The sequence below is a fragment of the Buteo buteo genome, chromosome 24, assembly GCF_964188355.1.
Source record: "Buteo buteo chromosome 24, bButBut1.hap1.1, whole genome shotgun sequence".
NCBI lineage: Eukaryota > Metazoa > Chordata > Aves > Accipitriformes > Accipitridae > Buteo > Buteo buteo.
In genome coordinates, this window is record NC_134194.1 from 9,188,392 (window position 1) to 9,208,178 (window position 19,787).

At 49.6% G+C, this 19,787-nt stretch overlaps 1 protein-coding gene across 2 annotated transcripts in view; it reads left to right on the forward strand.

The window, feature by feature from the left end:
- Positions 1 to 19,787, forward strand: part of CYFIP2 (cytoplasmic FMR1 interacting protein 2) — a 56,587-nt gene that overhangs the window by 1,694 nt on the left and 35,106 nt on the right. The window contains exons 2-10 of one of the 2 annotated variants that reach the window (XM_075056908.1): positions 5,283 to 5,423; positions 7,468 to 7,557; positions 7,638 to 7,715; positions 10,573 to 10,674; positions 11,687 to 11,868; positions 12,198 to 12,294; positions 12,984 to 13,112; positions 14,431 to 14,535; positions 17,695 to 17,786. In XM_075056908.1, the coding sequence (XP_074913009.1) occupies positions 5,307 to 5,423; positions 7,468 to 7,557; positions 7,638 to 7,715; positions 10,573 to 10,674; positions 11,687 to 11,868; positions 12,198 to 12,294; positions 12,984 to 13,112; positions 14,431 to 14,535; positions 17,695 to 17,786 (992 nt within the window). In that variant the 5' untranslated portion in view covers positions 5,283 to 5,306. The remainder of the gene's footprint in view (positions 1 to 5,282; positions 5,424 to 7,467; positions 7,558 to 7,637; positions 7,716 to 10,572; positions 10,675 to 11,686; positions 11,869 to 12,197; positions 12,295 to 12,983; positions 13,113 to 14,430; positions 14,536 to 17,694; positions 17,787 to 19,787) is intronic. The other variant, XM_075056909.1, reaches the window with a different exon arrangement.

The following is a 19,787-nucleotide window of genomic DNA, read 5'->3' on the forward strand; positions in this document are numbered from 1 at the left end:
GCTGTCAGCAGGGGGGTTGCTTGTAAACTTGCTCTAAATTTCTCCACTATATTGGAAATGTAGCTTCCTATACCTGCCTCCTTCCCTGACCCTCTTTTCTTTGGCACCAGAAAAAAAATTATGAAGTTGTTCTAAAAGAAATAAACTCCAAAATAATTGTGTTGTTGAGAGACAAGGGCAACGTAAATGCCTGGAACTCAGCCCTAATGGAACGGCAGAAAAAGTAAAGTAGAGATGCAGAAAAACAGCTTCAGGAGTCATGCACTTTGGCTTTCTTTTTTAATGGGAAGGGTAATTTCATGGTTATTAACATCTGTGTCTATGTAGGGCAGAAGCCCAGCTCTGCCAGCCTCGCTCACTCTGGCTGCATTTATTTGCTTCTGCAAAGAACCTCCTGACTGTGGTGGTTGCAATTACAAGTAAGTCTTGCAGCATGAGAGAAGAGGTTGATGACATGCATCCTAAAACACAGGGGACTTTAATCCCGTGTGTTTTAGGCAAGGGTCAAACTAAACTTTTGCACCCTGAAGTTACTTCTCTTGACTAAAAATATGTTGGTGGCCAGGAGCATTTATCTTTGTCTTGCTGTGAGGCAGTGGGTATCAGAAACACTCTGCTTTTATGCACCCGAGACATCAGTCTGCTGGGGTACCTGTCAGGCCAGGATGGTTCCTGAGCACTGGTTAGATGCTATTTTGGAGTAAGAGGGAGAAGCATTATCACAGGGGCAAAAATAAATAGAGTGACTTTCCCAGGTTACTCAGGGACTGGGTGTCAGAGCTGGAGAAGAATCCCAGATCCTGAGTAGGTGACCAGAAGCTTGTCCTCCTTCTCTACCTTGCCATGTCCCCAGCAAAAGTAATTTTGCTGCTCATCTCACCCCAGGCTTGCAGTGCTTGGACCCTGTCTTACTGCCAATCTCTGGGGCAACTCCTGTTTTTTCTTGCCTCCTTTCCTGCTCTTGGTAGCTACTGCAGCTCCAGCGTGAATGTCTGCTGTAGGAGCAGGCGAGCTGAAAAACTGAAACAGCCCGTGCCACTTCCCCAGAGCTCTCAGCTGTGCAGCTCCAAAGCCAAGCGCACATGCATGCAACATATTCATTATGGCCCTGCTTTTAAAAGTCTTTCTTTGTTCCCCCAAGCTGCTCTAACAATAAAGTCGTCTTTGTTCCTCTCGCTGCGAAGAGGATGATACTGCACCGATACTTCTGGGCAAGCATTTTGGTGGGGAAGGTAGGACCTGCCCTCCAAGTTCAGGCATCTGGGATGTCCATCCTTGCTCCTCCTCAAAGCCTTCCTACACTGTCTGTTAAATCTGGCCCCCAGGATGTTACCACAACAGAGTCACCATTTCAGGAACTCTTTAATTTCCATTTCAGGGTGGTGGGGAGCCCCACGTGGCCAGCTCCCTGCGGTGTCTAGAAGCCTCGGTACCTCTGTGTGACCATTTGGCTTTAGAAGGTGTAAGAGATGGCCAGAGGGGTTGCAGCTGAGATGTGGGGTGGGGAGGGGAAGTTTTTGCAGCAGATGGACAGAGAGTGTGAGCAGCACTGCACTCGTTAGCACCGACGCTCATTATCAGAAGAGGTAATCAGCCCGGTGGCTGCATCCCTCTCCGGGGTTTCACTGGGCTGGGGTTGCCTTCTGCCAGGCTCACGTTCGATTTTGCCAAAATATGTAGGACCGGAGGGACCTTGGCTTCTCTGACCAGCCGCGGGATACGGAGAAGAAAGTTTTGTGAGACGGGCTGTGTTTGAGTTCACGCAGGCAGGATATGCTTCCTCTGTGCGAGGGAAGGCGTCACCCTGCTGTGCACATGTTACAGCAGCAGAAAAGCCCCGTTCCTGGGCAGGTTGCCATGCTGCTTTTTGGGTGGTGCGGCCCCCAGCCCCACGGCCACGTCCGTCGGAAAACCACCAGCATGGGCTGACTCTCCTCTTCCCAGCACGGCCGCCCCTGCCTTGAGGCCCAGGTGGTGGATGGCAGTTAAGGCTTAATGAGGATTTTTTGATGAGCATCCCCAGGGATCCCATCTTCTCTGGGCTGGAGCCGCTCGGTCGCTGCCACGTTACCTGACAGCTGCCCCCCTTGTCGATGGACCGAGAGGATGAAGCTGGATTTGCTGGGGCAGCCCAAGCACATATGTGTTAGAAACCTTTTTGTGGGAAGGTGAGGGGGGGCGGCGTGGGTCTGTGGCAGTGGGACTTCCCCATTTGGCTCTCCTGGGCAGCCCCCATGGTGGGGAGACATCACGCAGCACCCCATGGACGGGGCCAAGCAATCGCTGATGCCTTCGGAGCCTTCCCCAGCCTTTATACCACTGCACAACCCCTCTAACTGCTAGATGGGCAGTGGACCCCATCCAAGAGCAGAGCCCTACAGCCACCCCAAGGAGCAGGCGAGGGGCCATGGCACAGGCAGATGGGGGATCGCTCGAGGCTGCTCCTCCATGGATGATCTGGGGTAAGGATCCAGATGTGCCAGCCCTGGACCAATGACCCCTCCGTCACGCGCTCCAGCTGCAAGGTTGCTGTCTGTCACAGTGTGGTACAGGCATGAGACCCAGGGGAAATCCTGGCAGACCACACTTTTCCCCGTAGCCTCCGTTGGTTTTGCTGTTGGGCTTAAGAAAGCATAGAACTGAAATTGGGAGTCCCCGTGAGGACTCATCTGTTAAACCCACAAAGTCTGTGTAGTTTTTCTATCTGCATCCAGATTCTTGCACTCTGCTCAGCCATGGCAACGCACGGGGTGGGCCGACGGCCGATTGCACTGCTAGCTCACTATGGCTTGACACTTCCTTTTCTGTTCATATATTTCTACACACTGCCTCTCTTGCTCTGTTTGAGTGCAAGATCTTTGGGGCAGGGACTGACTTAGTCTTGCAGGTTTTGTGCACTGCCCGGCACAGCAGGACCCTGATGCTGTATTTGGGACAGTATCTTCTGGTATGGCCCAAACAGCAGGAACAATTTTGTCCCTTGAGTTTCTGAGCAATTTGGGTGTCACAGGGTAATTGGGGAAGCGTCTTTGATTACAGCAGTCTGCCAACACATTGCACAAATGGCCACAGAATTTCGCTTATGGAAAAATGAGAAAAGAGACCAAATAAACAGCCACCATCCTCGAAGCTATAAAATGGAAGGGTTTTGTCTTCCCAAGCCTGAAGTATGTATTGAAGCATGTGCGAGTACCAGGGGTGTTGCTCTGGGAGCCCAGAAGCGAGTCTTGAGGCACTGGCGGATGGTGGAGAGCGGTGGGCAGCCGAGGAGGTCCGTGGGGCTGGGCGAGTGGAGCCACCCACCTGGTGCGGAGCAGCACAGCGTGCTCGCAGGCAGGGAGGAAGCTGCTTCTGCCTGCGGTGTGCCAGGGCGTAATGTCTGGCTTTGACAGTTTCTACCATTTGTAACAGGAAACCATTTTCGCAAAGAGAGGTGAAGAAGGAAGCAGAAATTTGAGTGTGTAGGGAAAGGGCTGCTTGAGATTTATTTTTTTTTCCCAGGCACTTATTTCATGGTGCTTCAGCTGCGGGTATAACCAAGCCTGTTTCTCAGCTGCCTGGTACCTTGGGGAAGCATTTGTGGAGGTGGAATGGGTTTTACCAGGCTCATACATGTTCTCACAGCCTATGCATGCAGGCAGCAACAATGACAAGAGGCACAGCAGCAGACTAGTCCTTCGTCACCCAACATGAAGCCGCCCCAGGACTGCACACAGCGTGCATTCCCCTTGGCCGTGGTCCTTGCTGGGTGCCTGTGTGTCTGATCTATGGACATCCCAAAGCCATTGTCCTTCCATGCTCCCAGTGCTGGAAATAAAAAGCAAACTTATATTCTTGGAGATAGTGACTCACAAAAAGAAAAAAAGGACCTAAGGGATTTGTAGCAGATAATTGCTTGAGTCTGAGCGTCTATGGAGCTGCTGTTGTGACCGAAGGAACTGGCGTGATTGTACGCAAGGAGAGAGGTTACATTGCTGTTGTATCTGGCACTTGTGCAGACACCACTGGAGCCTTGTGTCCTGCTATGGTGTCCACACTTTAGCAAAAAAGTTGCAAAATTGGATCAAGCTTAGAGAAAAGCCAAAGAGATGATTAAAGGATTGGAAAATACGCTTTGTAACAAGGCAGGCAAAGAGCTCAGTCCACTTGTCTGAACCAAAGCAAAGGTTGCAGGGTGTTTTATTGAAATGTGTGAGTATCTTGATGGCAACTTATAATAAAGAGCTCTACTGTCTTGCAGATTACAGTGATAAAACTCTGATGGCTCACATTCAAAATCAGGCTCTGAGTGGGGAAAAAAAGCACTGGTGGGGGTGATTTGCTAATCGAACGACATGTCAATATTCAAAGCGAGTTCTCTGACTGCAAATGTTTGAATGCAATGGGGTGTTTTTCTAGGAGACACAAGTTTTAGGTCGGCCACCGCTGTTGCACGTGGATTAGGTATTAACTGGGGAAGCCCTGTGGCTGTGATTATACAAGTGCTCAGCCTGGGTGACAGCAGCTGTCCCTTTATGCTTGTGCTCTTACAGCAAAGGTAAATAGCAAAGGAGCTAAAGGACATAGAGATCTGTCCTGAGGTTCACATTAGGGTAAGTGCCAGTGAGCTTTCAGAAATGTTTCCCTTTGCTTTTTATTTCTTGTGCAAGTGGCACTGTTGGCAACTCCACAGCAGGCCATGACTGGGCAAGACACACCATGTGTGTGGTAAAAAGAGGGGAAAAAATTTCACAGCAACTTCTTTTTTTGCTGCTTGCAGTGCCACAGCCTGCCTGCGCAGCACTCGTTCCTTTCCGGTTCACCTTTGAGAATGCAATTTGTTGTTTACAGTTTCCAGCGCCATTCGTGTGTGTGAGAAGGAGAGCATGTGAGTGTCAGCATCGGTCATGCTTTTCTAATCGTGCTGTTTTAAGAGATATTTTTGATAGCTCTGCTTTGCATTTCGAAGCACATGCTTTCACTTGGGGCTGCTAAAGCTGCACTGCAGCACCCAGCTGTTCTCTGTCTTAAAGAGTTTTGCATAGAGTTAAGCAGAGAAGGGCATGGGTGGGTAGTTGTGTTCCTCTTATTCTGCATATCTACTCTGATGTTGAATGATGGAAGGAGAGATGACATAGAGATGTAGGTTAAATACACAAGAAAAGGAAAACGAGATAAACCGGGATCATGTCTCCTGCAGTGCCAGCCAGTCGTGGTTCCGGTTTTGTCCTTTGGTGCTTTCCCGCTCAGTCTTCTGGCTGCCGTCTGTCTGTCTATCACCCGCTCTTTTCCTTTGGATTTAGTGCAGAAACTGAACATCCAGAACCATGACCACTCACGTCACGCTAGAGGATGCCTTGTCCAACGTGGACTTACTGGAGGAGCTGCCTCTTCCAGACCAGCAGCCATGCATCGAACCGCCTCCGTCCTCCATCATGTACCAGGTACCTTCAGCTCCCAGAGGTGGTGGGGCAGGGAGGGTTGTTCCAGTAGCTCATGCAAAGCACAGGGGCACATGGTGCTGTGAGAACGAGCTGAAAACATCCTGGGTTCACCATGTTTAAGGAAATGTTCAGAACAGATCCAGCCACAAGTCTGTTCCCAAAGGCTTTAAAAGGAAAGCACTAGAGATTGCTGAAAGGGATCTTTAAGAATGTGCAAGACACAGGAAAGTTAAAAAATGAGGACCAGAGTGCATGAACGGGTAAGAAGCAGGAGATAAGATTTGTGATAACAGCAGAAAGTTCTCAGCAATGTTTTATTATGCACATATTTCTGTGCTTCCTTTTTATGGTAGTACACGCATCTAAGTAGGTCAAAACCAAAGTTCTGCCTGACTTTGGCTGGCCTGTGCTGCTAGCACAGCTGGAGCTGCCGGTCTGGGGAGCTGATGGCATGCAAGGGAGGACAGTCGCTACAATCGCTTCTCTGCCTTCAACAACCACAGATTTAGCTGCAGCTGCACCGACCAAGCGAAGCTTGGCATGAGCCCAGGGCAAGGCTCAAACTCCTGCTTTTGGATCCGCAGCGGGATGCCTCGGCTGCTTGGCCACCACGCCACACCCTGCCCTATAGCACACACCCAGGGTTAAATATAATATGGGGTTACTTTCTCCATCCTGCCACTCCTGAATTCGTGACTTACCCGTGGCAGGGTATAAATACACCCGTACAGTGATTGCCGTGCCGTGTATGCAGGGGTCTGAAGTTACAGTATCTCTTTCAGCAGGTCAGGCTGCGGGCTCATTCAGTAGTGTTAGTATCTCTGTGGGTTATCAGACCCAAAGGCAGTTCTCGGCTGTTCAAATTTCAACTCTCTCCGGCAAATCTTCATGTCGCTTTTGTTTATCTCTTCTTTAAATCATTTTTACTCTTCGCTGGCTTGTGTCCTGGGAGGGGCTCAAGGTCCAGCCTTATGGCACAGCCTCCTTTCAGGGCCATGAGTGTGTGCACACTGCCGGGCCTAAAAAACCTCATCTAAACTAGATCTAGAGATACTGGCCAAGCCTGTTACATCATCATACTTGGTTTGTATGTAGCTCTCTCCCCTGCTAGCCAGAAATGCATATGCAGCCTCAGCTTTTCTTGTCACATGCGATGTCCTGGAGGCACGAAGAAGAGTAGCCCTGTGGCCACAGATCTGTGCTCCCGGCTTTCCTACTCAGGAAATCAGTTATTGAGGTGAGCGTGGTCACTGCAATGCTAATGTCGTTGCAAGGAGCAGCTCTGGGCGCCTGGGACTTCTGTACGCTCTGCCCTCCAGCAGATACCATCAGCCAGCCTCCGCAGAGGAAATTACCCCGGCACAGAGCATGTGAATGGGCACTCGGTGCAGAGAGGCTGAGGAGCTGCTTTTTCATCCCCTGCCCTGCTCTGCACTTTCTTGCTCCCCTGTCCCAACCCAAAGCAGTAGCTCAACTTCCAAAACAACTGTTCATTCCAAAGCATCTGCTTGCAAGAGCAACACTAGTGCTGATAATAGCGTCTGGATGAGTGCTGACTTCCATATTTATGTTTTCCAGACATCTCGTTCCCTGCCCTTTCTGTGTGTTTATTCTTTGCGATTCCTGCTGACAGGATGTGGTCTTCCCCTAGCAGCAAGGGCACAAATAGAAATTAATGAGGCTGCATCTGTCTTCAAGTTACCAAGCTAAAATCCTTAGAATAATTGCTGTAGGTTTGCTCTCTGGTGTGGCTGCAATTCTATGTAACTGATCCCCACCTCGTTTGTCTTGATTGCCCTGTTTTCACACATATAACCTGCAGGGTTTCCTCTAATGAACATGCGTGATTCAGAAGCATCTCAGGCTGCATGTATGAAACTACTTCAGACCTAGAGGTGCAGCACCTCAAATTGTTCATAAGCTGCTCCCATGCCCCAGGAGCCTTACTGATTCTGCTTTTTGCCAACACATCCCACGCTGGACTGTATCAGGTGAGCAAACAACTAGCTGTATTTTAATCCCCATCTCTCCGTTTCAACCATAGGCTAATTTTGACACAAACTTTGAAGACAGAAATGCCTTTGTGACCGGCATTGCCAGGTACATTGAACAAGCAACAGTGCACTCCAGCATGGTGAGTCTCCCAGGCGCTGCCTCAGCGACGCTGAACCTTTGGTGTGTGCCCTACCCCAGCAATGCCTCTCTTTCTTTCAGAATGAAATGCTGGAAGAAGGCCACGAGTACGCTGTGATGCTTTATACATGGAGGAGCTGCTCACGAGCCATCCCCCAGGTACTCAAGCCCTTCCCAGGCAGGAATGTTCCCAGAGCACCTAGCTGGTTTTGTCTTCAGTGTGGGTTAGTTTGGACTGGAGACAGAAGAACAAAAAAAGCAGAGAAGACTGAAGCAGATTTAAAAGTTGAAAAGAGAGACCACTGACTCTTCAAATTGTCTTCTCCCCACCAAAGTTTCAGCCACCAATTTCAGCAGCAGATCTACACTGCTGCCCTAGCAAAGGGCATCTGCTCTGCACCCTCATGTATATAGCAGCTCCATCCCTGACACCTCCTAGTAGTGCCTCTCAGCTCAATCATGCTCACCACAAGCCATCTGCCTTATATACATTTCCTGATTTCATAAGCCCCTCCCACTCCCCAAAGCAGTTGCACCTGATGTTATTTCATCCCTGCAGAACCAGCTTGTTTGTCCTACAGCTGCTAACAGGACTCAGCTGAGCACAGCTCTAGTACAGCACCGTACTTGGGATTGTGCTGTGTTTTGGCACTTGGGTCTTTATCCACTTCTTCGTCTGGAGAATGGGTAACCTTTGCTTTAATTAAAGCAGTGTGATTATTTCCTTCCTGGTGCACTGCTTGTATATTTTCCTCTCTCATGTTGTGGGGAGACAGAGTTTGCTTCAGGCAAAGGCAGTTAGTTTTTGGAAGTTGAGAGTAAAATCATCAGATCTAGTTTATATCACACTTTCCTGATACCATTGTATGGTATCATACTGTTACATGGTATCAGGAACTTCAGCTTCAGTTAAAAATTGTACCAGTGCCAAGTGGGACTCTTGTGTTGCGTGAAGAAGGGAGCCCAGGAAGCCTGGGATGAAAACAGTGGTTCCTCTCAAGATATGGCAGATTCAGGCTCTCCCTGACTTGCACTGAGCAGATTAGGCAGCTGGGGCATGTTTCAGCATCCCAGACTGCTGCCCAGACCCTGTGGTGCTCTCTCTGCCCCTGTGGGCGCCCCAGAATTGTGGGTGTTGTGCGAGGATGCATGAAGGAGCACTTCAATATGCCAGAAACATTTCCCCAAATGCCCTTTTTTGCTGCTGATATACCTGAGGATCCTGATCTCCCCCCACGTTTAATCATTCTCCTCCTCTGCTGCTAGTTCTGCTTCAACTGTTTTCTAGTCATTCTCTCTCCGACCTGAATTTTGGTGGCTTCATCCTGCAAGCACCTACAGGCATGAGTAAGATTGCCTACATGGCCCACTGATCATGATTCAGACTCCAGCTTAGAGCTCATCTTCTGCAACATGAACACATGCTGGATCACTGTAAAAATGCTGACTGACAATGCTTTGGGGTGGGTGCAGTGCATTTCCATTAACCCTACGGATAAAAGGGTTTGCAGTGCTTCTGTGGAGCCAGGAAAAAATATTTCCACATGGCTGGCAATGTCCATGTTTGTGATTCCCTGGGAAAGGTCAAACCTCAGTTCCCCTTGGGTTATACTCTGCTGATGGTCTCATGAGACCCAGCCATGGGGAGGTTTCTGCTGCTGATGGATATTTGCTTATCTCCCATTTATATTTGATGCTGAGCTACTATTGTCTCTCCTGACTACGCTAACAGAAGGCAGGCTGTGGCTGAGCTGATGGCAAGACAGTGCTACAGATAATCTGTTTTGGCATTTTAGTGTCCTCCCATCCCGGTCGCCCCCGCGATGTTTGTGCCTCTCCGAGCGTAGCTTTGGGGTCCCTGCTCTCTGCCCCATCCTCCCTACCGGGGCTGCAGTCAGTGCCACATGTGATGGAGGAGCAGGCAACACCCGGCAGAGGGTTCATTTATAGATTCACCAGATTTGATCTTGCAATGACCCCTGCGCTTTACCATGGGGCACATGGCTGTGCCTGGGGGAGTCCTGTTCTCAGCCCCCCAGCCTGGGTGCTCGGTCACGTACACATCCCTGTGCTCCATCAGAGACCGTGGTTTTAAAGGTGAAGAACAGAGCCTACACCTAAATGTGTACCACTCCTCCCTATGGCCAGCTGCATCCTCGTGGCCATCAATATTGCCTGACTGCAGTATGAAACACCAGGGCAGGAACATTAGATTCACCATGATAGAGAGGGCAAAGCTACTTTGGCATCTTCCCATATGTCAAGCCGGCTGATTTGTCCCCTTGCACCCCATGCATCAGCTGCTGGGCTACTAAATTTGCACCAGAGCTGTCAGCCCCATCACAGCCTTGTGTCAGCAACAGCTGGAAAGAAAACCAGAGGAAGACAGCAGGATCCATTGCCTTGTGTAGTTGGGGGGTTTCCCTAACAGTTTGGTAGTGACTCCAAGTAACTGGAAATGAGATGGATGACAACTGAGTCATCCTTACATCCTTAAATGTAAGGACATTTAAGTACTTAAATTTAGCTTCCTAGGATTCCAATGAAGGTGGCTCACTTCATTGCTGCTAGCCACATACAAGCCCAGTGATTTTTAATGGATTGACAATAGAACCAAGATTATCCCAGCAAGGCTATAGCAGATGCCTTATGTGTCCATGGGAGTTTGCAACACAAAGTCTCAGATAACTTTATGATATAACATTCCCATGTTGTGTAGCAAGTCCAGACTCCATGTTGCATGTGTTCTACCCCAGACAAATGCAGTAGAAGACTTTCGTTTGTCAGAGTCAGGATTGTGCCTGTTTATAATGCATGGAGAGAATTTCATATCTAAGAAATAGCCCCTTCTGCTGTAACCTATTGTGTTGAGAACAAGCTCCCTCTCAGGTCCCTCCATTGTCCTTAGATGGTGACAAGATTCACTGTGAAACAAGCAGAAGATGGTGGCTGTTACAGTCCACAGCTGTGTTAGAAACTCTGATGGTGACAAGGATGATATGTCTTTGCAACGCAGGTGAAATGTAATGAACAGCCAAACCGAGTGGAGATTTATGAGAAGACAGTGGAAGTCCTGGAGCCAGAAGTCACCAAGCTTATGAAGTTCATGTATTTTCAGGTAAGTGGTCAAGGAAAGAGGCAAAAATAATTTGGTGTTAACTTATCCTAAGCAGGGCTGTGCTCTCCTTGCCTGCCAGGCTATCTTGGAGAGCCCCTGAGCCCCCTGATATGTCTCTTCCTTGCAGCCATCAGCAGATACCTGAGACCTGTCTAAAGGAGAACCTGTGTGTCTGTTGTTCAGCCCCGAAATCTTGTATACAAGTAGGGCATGAGCACACCTCAGCCGCTGAAGTTCATGGGGGACCAGAGCCTTCACTATGCTAATGGGTGTCACAGGCTCCTGTTTTTCTGGGGTGTTGGCTGGTGGATGTGAAGAGCTGTTTCTCCACCAGCACAGCTTGCTCTTCTGCTCTTCCCTCTGAAGCAAAGCCAGGAAGAGCTGAGGGCTGGTGGTGTGGCTGGTGCCTGGGGTGGGATGCAACCACGCAGCTGGACACCCTCCTGCTGTGCCAGCAGGAACAGGGATGTGCTCACAGCCCCCTGAACTCGGGGGTCAGCTGGCAAAGAGCACCAAAGCTTATATTTAGCAGTTGCTACACTTGAGGCACTTGACAAAATAATAAGCTTAGATCCCAACAGAGCAATGACCACATGGCAAACACAGAGCTGCTTTGGGCTCCAGGGACCTCTCCCCGTCACCGCCTGTGTTTATAACTGGCTGCAGCTGGGTTTCACCATCATTTTTAGGTTTTATGTCCTATGAGGTCTTCATGCCCCGCCTAAAAAACTGAAGTCTGATTTTGCAGACCACGCTGCACTTGGGGCAGGCACGAATGGAGGGTTTGAGCTTCCTTCATCCCTCCAGCACTGAGGATGTTTGTCTACAGTGGTTTGTAACGCTGCTTCGTTTCATGGTGGCAGTGGAGAGGGACCCTGGAGACTCCATCCCCAGCAGAAAAATGCTTTGGTTAAAGGAAGGAGGCAGTGGGTAGGTGGAAGGAGGTCCCAACGGTGGTGCAATGACCATGCATGAGCCATTGCTGGGATAACCCTGTCCCGCTGTTTTCCAGCGCAAGGCTATCGAGCGGTTCTGCAGTGAGGTTAAGCGCCTGTGCCACGCTGAGCGGAGGAAGGACTTCGTCTCCGAGGCCTATCTCCTCACGCTGGGCAAGTTCATTAACATGTTTGCTGTCCTGGATGAGCTGAAGAACATGAAGTGCAGTGTCAAAAATGACCATTCTGCCTACAAAAGGTGAGAGGGGGTGAAGCAGTGGGAGCGGGGACAGGACTGTACCTGGTCTGCAAGGGAGCGCCTGCTCTGCCCAGCAGTGAGATCAGGTGGACATCAGGAGGCTGGAGGCTGGGTTTCTGCACTGTCGTAGGCTCACTGTGTGAGTTTAGGCAAATCTCTGAGCCCTGCTGTTTCAGTTCCCTCTTGGTAAAACAAGGAAAGGGCAGAGCTGTGCTGCAGGCGGGTCTGAGGCTGCTGCGTTGCAGCTGCAGGTCAAACAGGGAAGATGGGTGGTGAGAGTCTCACATTGGGTGAGTGATCCTTGGTGATGCTGAATTTCTTCCTTCCAGAGCTGCCCAGTTTCTGCGGAAGATGGCAGACCCCCAGTCCATCCAGGAGTCCCAGAATCTCTCCATGTTCCTGGCAAACCACAACCGCATCACACAGGCAGGTCCCTTTTCTTGAACCACCTACCCTTTCTGTGAATAGAGGGAGGCAACGATCTTGCCAAGGCTGATAGCACTTCAGATCAGACTGTTCAGAATCAATAGTTGTTGGGTCTTTGCTGCTGACTGATGGTCCTTTGGTCAGGCTGTATAATTCTAGCAATATCTCCTTCTCATGGGTCATCCTGGGTGGCTTTGAAGGTCTCTATGTCAAGGCAAAGATGAAGGTCTAAAAGAGCTCTTGGAGGCGGAGGTTCTGCCAGAACCTCTTCCCTGTTTTCCCCAGGAAATCCATCCAGTCCATCTCTGCAACTGCGTGGGGACTGCAGATCAGACCCCATGGCCCTCCACACTCCACAGGCTCTAGCTTCTGCTAATTAGGTAAAATATTGCACAGAGACAGGAGAGAGTCAGAAAGTGTGCTTCTGAGGCATCTTTCTTTACATCTCACTGTCTGATGTTTGGCTGTTGTAATCAGTCTGAAGGGGAGAGCTGTCCTGCAGAAGGAAGGTTGTTCCTTACAGGTGGTACCATGAGATCAGTCTTCTGCAGGTAACTTAAGAAAAGCACACGGATGAAGTTTGAAGAAAACTCTTATGATTCTACTCTTAATCCTTCAAATATGTTTCTCCCCTGGTTTCTGCTGTTCCTCTGTCCATGTGGATAATGTGGCCCCTGTTGATATTTCAGTGTCTGCACCAACAACTAGAGGTTATCCCTGGCTATGAGGAATTGCTGGCTGATATTGTCAACATCTGTGTGGATTACTATGAAAACAAGATGTATCTCACTCCCAGTGAGAAACACATGCTCTTAAAGGTGAGATTTGGCTATGCTTATGGGGCTGGGTGCTTGCGTAGTTTCACTTTTGTTTTAGTAAAATGAAATTCCCTCCCAGCACAATGTTTCTCTTCATTTTCTTTATTTTTTTCCTCCTTTGGGTTTACATGCATCCCTTCTCTCTGGAGCCAGTATCCTCTGGACACAGGAGCTGCTATGAGATAGGAACCCTCTCTGCATGCAGCAGCAAAGCTGCCTTCCTCCTCTCCCTGTTTCCCTTCTGATCTCTTTTACTTTGTGTCTTCTGCTGTGATACCTCAACCCCCCCATCTTCTTCCCTTTCACATCTTCCTTTTAGCTGAATGGACAGGATGTGGCTGTTGGTCGGAGATGTCCCACCCCAGTGCTGTGTCGGGCCACTGCTGTCCTTTCTGGCCTTTTCCCATATTCCCACATAAAAATCTTCCTTCCTCTCTCCTCTGCTCTTCCCCATCTTTATCTCTAGCTTTGCCCCCAATCCTTCCCAAGGTTGTCAGCAGCTCTGCCTGCCTGGGACTAAGCACATGCATGGTGGGGGTCTCCAGCTGGTGGGCGAGAGCACTGGTGGGTGCCCTGTGCTTTCCAGAGCTGGAAGGGTTTTTTCTGTTGTACATGGATGTGTGGGATCATGGGCTTGACCTGGGTAACTGTATAGGGCATGCCAAAATCACCACCACCTTTGCAATCCTGAATTTTCTTCTTGATGCCCCCTCCCAGCAATAATTCCCTGCAGAAGGCAGATCCTTCCAGGTTTGGTTTCCTGACTCCAAAGAGCCCTCAAGATGAACATGCCAAAGTATCTGCTTGTTTTGTATATTTGTCTTTACTGTCAGTCAGTTATTATAGTGATTGCAGTCACTATTACCGTAAGAACTTCATTACCATGGTATGAGTCAACTATGGTTCTTTGAAGGATAATGTGGGTAGTTTGGACATCTGCAATGATTTGTACTGAATTAAAGGGGAAAAATCAATCCAGAAGAATATTTTAAATGTTCTCATTTCTTTTCTGGGAGTAAATGTTTGCCTTTGGGTGGAGGAGACTTTTGGGTTGTTGTTATGTGGGAGAGAGGAGGAATAAATTACCAAAGTGAGTGTCATGTGTTTTTGCACACAAAATGGAAGCAATCCATCACGTGTCCTCTGTCTACCATGCATATCCTTGCAGATATGTGCATGTTTTATACAGTCTTCTCATGAGTGTTGGGTGGTACAGGAGCCTGAAATGGTCTTTCCTCATGCTAAGTGGTGGAGAACTGTCTTTGACTTGTGCTGCTGACTTCACACTAATGAAACCTAGCTTTTCCATCTTCTCCAGGTGATGGGATTTGGCCTGTATCTCATGGATGGGAATGTAAGCAACATTTACAAGTTGGATGCCAAGAAGAGAATCAACCTTAGCAAAATAGACAAATTCTTCAAGGTCAGTGACTTGTCTGGGTGAGGCTAGAGTTTATTGCAGACCAATGAATTAGTGATCCGTACCTTTGCACGTGCTGCCAGCAAAAAGCAAACCGCAGGAATCATTTACAAGTCCAAAAAACCCAAAGGGTTGAGAAATTATCTAGGCCAAAGGATGAGGAATGGGATTGCTGTGAACGTGCATGGGCACAGAGCTGCAGCATGGGTGAGATGCTGGCTCTCGGTGCCAGCAAGGCTGTGAATGGGTGAGCGGTGCCTGGAGCTGGCTCTACTCCGATGGCAATGGAACCAGAGAGCCAGTGGGAGCCGAGGACCTTGTGTCTCCTTGCTGGGCAGCCAGCTGCTGCCGCGGCTCTGCCTGCTTTCTGCCGAGGGGCAAAGGATGGGGACGGAGCATGCGCTATCTGTTTTGCGGACAAGGGAAGGGTGCGCCAGACTGACATCGCTTCTGTCTCTTTGCACCTTTCTGAGGCAGGTTTGCAGTCCCCTGAGGAGCACCGTGATTTCAGGCCACCGGCAAACCTGGCTGGTTTGCTGAGGTCTGTGCAGGTGAGGGTTGCACTCCTCTTTCCCTCAGCAAGCTGCTGAGCTGAGGGACAGGGGACACAGCTGGCCAGCCAACGTGTGATCTGGCAGTCCTATTTTGTGTATGAACTGTGCTACCTGTAGGACAGAAAAAGCTTCCTGGGGAGCTTGTGTCGGCTGGGGCTGGGAGGTGTTCAGCGAGTTCCTCAAAGGGCTCACCCAGTGGTTTGATGAACCATTTTTGTCTTCTCTGAGATTTGGGTTTTGGGTAAAGGCCTGCGAGAACTGGATGCTCCCAGTGACGAGGTGGGAAGCAGCCGTGCAGCCTCCTTCTTCCCATGCATGTGTGCAGCTGAGTACAGCCACAGGCTAGTCCACAGCTGGAGGCCAGGCTGCATTGCCCTGGGGCCACTCAGCACGAGAAAGGTTTGGGATAACCCTGTTGCTTCCCCCCCAAATCTGGTGTGTGTTAGCCACCGGCCACCAGTGGCAGATGGGGAGGGGGGCTGAGACCCTGCACAGCACCGCCTGCAGCATTTGCAGGGGAAAATGATGCCTCCTGTCCATCACTTCTGCGCACAGGCTGGGTCTAGAAGGCATTTTAGGTTTGGGGCAGGTCAGCTCTAGGAGGCATGGTGGGATCTGGCAATGGACAAATGTATTGGCAGCAAAGAATAACAGTATAGCAGGAGGATAGCGGAATAACTTCCCAGATGGAGCAATTAGTTTTCTTTTAGACCTACTGAACTTGAGCAGTCCTTCCAGAGTTCTTTTGCCTCCGCTGTATTAATCTTTCTTCTGAGATGGAAAGATTAGGTTTTGTTACCAACGTGCGCTCCACATCAGGGAAAATGAGAAGATGATGATTTTGGGGAGGGCCACAGAGCACTTCTTCCCCATCACTCTTTCATCAGAGCGGATTCTTCCTGCCGCTTTACCCAGAGAGCTGCTGAGGAGCCTGAAAGAAGAGGTCGGCTGTGGTGACAGGGTAGAGGATGCCTCCCTGCTTATTGCCCCAGCTTGCAGTTTATAGATGATGTGCTGAGTCTGTGCAAGGGGAGGGAACAGGCGAGCCCAGATAACTGGTTTCGTGAAAGGTTGGTGTACCAGCTGCTGCATCCTCACCCTGAGCGAGTGGGGACCTATTTACCCCAATTTGCATCATCTCCTGGAGACAGCCCTGAGAGCAGGGCTGAAACGCCCGCATAGGGTACTATGGACAGACTCCATAACCTCACGGACAGGGTGATAATGAGGTGTTTGAATACCCTCCAGTCGCTGGGGAGACTGCTGAGGACTGCAGCTCTGCAAACGTGATTTATCGTGCCATCCCTCAGAGTCTTCTGAGTTTTCCCTGGTTCAGCACTAATTCAACTGAATCTCAGTTTAAATCAAGCCCTCAGTGTAATCTGTAGAGTTTGGTCATCTTGGTGCATTCAAACAAATTTGCTGTTCGTTGCAAAGTGCTGTGGGCCGTCAGAGAATCAGGTAAAATATCTTCCGTTGCATGGAATAACTTTCTCCTTTCCAGCTTTTTTTTCCATTTGCTCTTCTCCAACATCTGCTGTGGTCTCACCTAATCAGTTAAGTACCACTCCAGACTATCAGATCTCAATAAGAAAAGGCCAACTACTCCTCTTACTACATCTGCTTATTGCCTTCTGATTAAATTTCTAGTGGATTGACCAGGAATTTGAGTAGTGAAAATGAACTATCCCTTCATTTAAACCTTTTGTGAAGGCGCAACTGGGAATCCCTGATGACAGCATTACAGATCCTCTGCACAAGTCAGCCTGAGAAGAGAAGCATGTGATAATAGGATAGGGAATTTGCCACCATCTTCCCTGAATTTTGGGGCAAGGCTTTTGTAGCTGGGTGAATTTGAAGCTTTGTATTTTATTGAAGAAATGTTGGTAGCCCTTGGTGAATTTTGTTTGCAGCTGAAAGCTTAGTGAAGCAGGGACCTGTCTGAGTTTGAGGTATGTTCAGCGCACTTTGAATTTATTTCCCATCCAAATCCTCCTGAGACATAAAGGGTGAGCAAAGCCATGTTATATTGCCTGTGTCTTTCTCTTTGTGGAGAAGTTTTAAGACACATCACAAGTAGCCGCAGTGCCAAAGTACAGTCTGAGTCCCTGGGGAAAGATGCCACATCCTTGGGAATCCAGGCAGCAAAGCAGCCTACAGCTCCCCTCTGAAGGGAGCTGCAGCATCTTGCTGCCACAATACCAACGTGCTGGCTTTTCATCCCTCTGTTCTCTTGGAGGATTATGGTGGGAGTCAATAAGCCCTGCTCAGGAATATGGTTCTCTCTTTTTGTTGTAAAAAGAGCCTTTCCTCTGGCTGGGTACAGCACTGAACTGTTCTGGCCATAACCAGCCCGGTATCGGTGAGGCCAGGGCTCCAGAGCACTGGCAGGGGGCGATTTTCCGGGCACAAAAAGCCTTGTGATCATTTTCGGTCGCTTCCCAGGTGTGAAGTGACCCTGGGTCCAGGTTTGCACCTTGGTTTTAACAGCCTGACACTTTCCGTAGCTTCAGAGACGCAGGATGCCATTTCGTAGTCCCTTGTGTTGCGCTGGGGCCACGGGCTCTCTCTCCACCGTATTTCAACCATCTTTTGTTTTCTTTTCCAGCAGCTGCAGGTGGTTCCTTTATTCGGCGATATGCAGATAGAACTGGCCAGATACATTAAGACCAGTGCTCACTATGAGGAGAACAAATCCAAGTGAGTGCCTGCCATAATGTCTCTTGGCTTCTGTGTGTGTCCCGAAAGCCGTGGGAGCTGCAACTCTCCGGCGTGCGTGAGCTCTGTGCACGGGTACCCGTGTGTGTCCCTGTGAGGTGTGAGTCCCGGCGTGCCAGCTCTGTGTGCACGTGTCTACCTCCCTGTCCCCGCATGGGAAGATACGTCCTCGCCGGCCCCCGAGCGCGTGCGTGGGCAGCCAGCTCCGAACCTACGTGTCCCCGTCCCCCCCTGCGTGCAGGCAGGGGAGCGGGCATGCCTGTACGAGGGCTGGGAGGGGGCTCGGTGGCCGGCAGCAAGGCAGGGGGGAAGGAAAGGCGGCTGGCGCGGTTCGGGGCAGCCGCTGAGTGCGTGCGAGGTGTGCGCGCCCGGAGGTGTGTGAGTGCGAGCAGCGTGTCCCTGCTCTGGAGAGATTTTAATCCACAGTTTTCAGCTCAGGGACAAAATCCTCCAGAGCGTGAACACCGCGGTGGATCTCTTTGCAGTAGCCAGGGCGTCTCCTCTAGCTTAGGCAGGTTTCGTGAAGAAGGGCAGCGGGAATGAGGGTTGAACCGGGGGCTTAGATGCGCTGGAAACGAATGAATATTGTGGGAGAAGGGCAGAAATGGAGTCGTCATGGGAGAGCTCAGGAGCGGCGTGGTGGTGTAAAGCACTGCTTCCCAGCCTGGGTTCACAGGCAGTTTGCTGCTCCCGTCAGATGAATTTGCAAGACATTGTCTCAGATCACACCAGGTGTGTGCGAGGCCCCACTTGTCTTTGTAGCTTTGCATCGTGCTCAGTTATTGCTAGAAGAATCGGTGTTAGGTTTGGATATCCTTGGAATGGCGTTTGCAACCACACGTAAGCAAAGCCCGTCTGAGCTGTGTCAGGCTGTAACGGCTGATGGCAGCCCAGCTTTCACCAGTGAGTAACCTTTCACCTGTGGGACCATATCGCGTGGAAGTCAGATTTCTCCGGCATCTGCAAGAAGCAGCCTAGCCGAGCTGTAACTTCAGCAGGACAGGAACTAACTAACCTGCAGCGTCATCTCTCCGCTTCTGTTTGCTCGTCCCCTCCCACCCCAGAGGGTCCAGGTTTTCTGCCCGCCACATGGCTCACCCAGGAACGGCCCTCCCCAAGGCTGGTTGAAAAGTGCCGATTAATTATTCATGAGAAATTTGAAAACAACGTGGCAAAACTTCCTGAGCAAAAGGTTTTCAATTAAATTTTTTTTAAAAATTAAAAAAAAAATTCTACAAAATGTAAATTTAAAGGATGTTTTTGAAAACTCAATTTAAAAGGGAAAAATTGTCTAAAAATTTGCACCTTTTTATCCCAAATCATTCAGAAAGCACATTTCAACGAAACATGTGTCAGCTGCATTCATTTTCTCATCTCAAAACCAAGGTAGCTCGCGGGCTGTTTACCTGTGCACAATTTTAATGTCTGTCTTGAAATCTGTCTTACCAGGTCTGTGTGCCGTACCTTACTAACCAATGTTTCTTCCTCACTCGCTTGCCTTCCCAGCAAATTGCATGGGACTACTGACACTAACTCTGCCAAGGTGGTTCCATATAATCCCCATTTCTTACTAATATGTCACTTTCTTTCCCTCCCTGTCTCCATGAAAGTGGAATTAATTGGTGTTTTTCCTGCATGGCGCTTTGTTTCTGCACTGTGGACTAGGTTGTGTGTGGCAGGGAGGGCTGGTGCAGCCCTGGCCATTCCTGCTAACCTGCCGATTGTCCGGTGGGGAGCACAGGACATTGGAACGGGTAAGAGTCGAGTGATGGGACTGTGGGAGGATGGATTTCACAAGGGATGACATGGTCCAGCTCTTCCAGGACCTTCCACCACCACAAATATTGGCAGCAGGTGCCTCACAGTTAACTGTAGGAGTATGTCTTCATGTCTATGTCCATATCAGAGGCAGGTTTCTCACCTTCCTTTTGTACAGCCAATCTAGATTGGAGAAGATGACTATCTGTCTTAAGACAGACAATT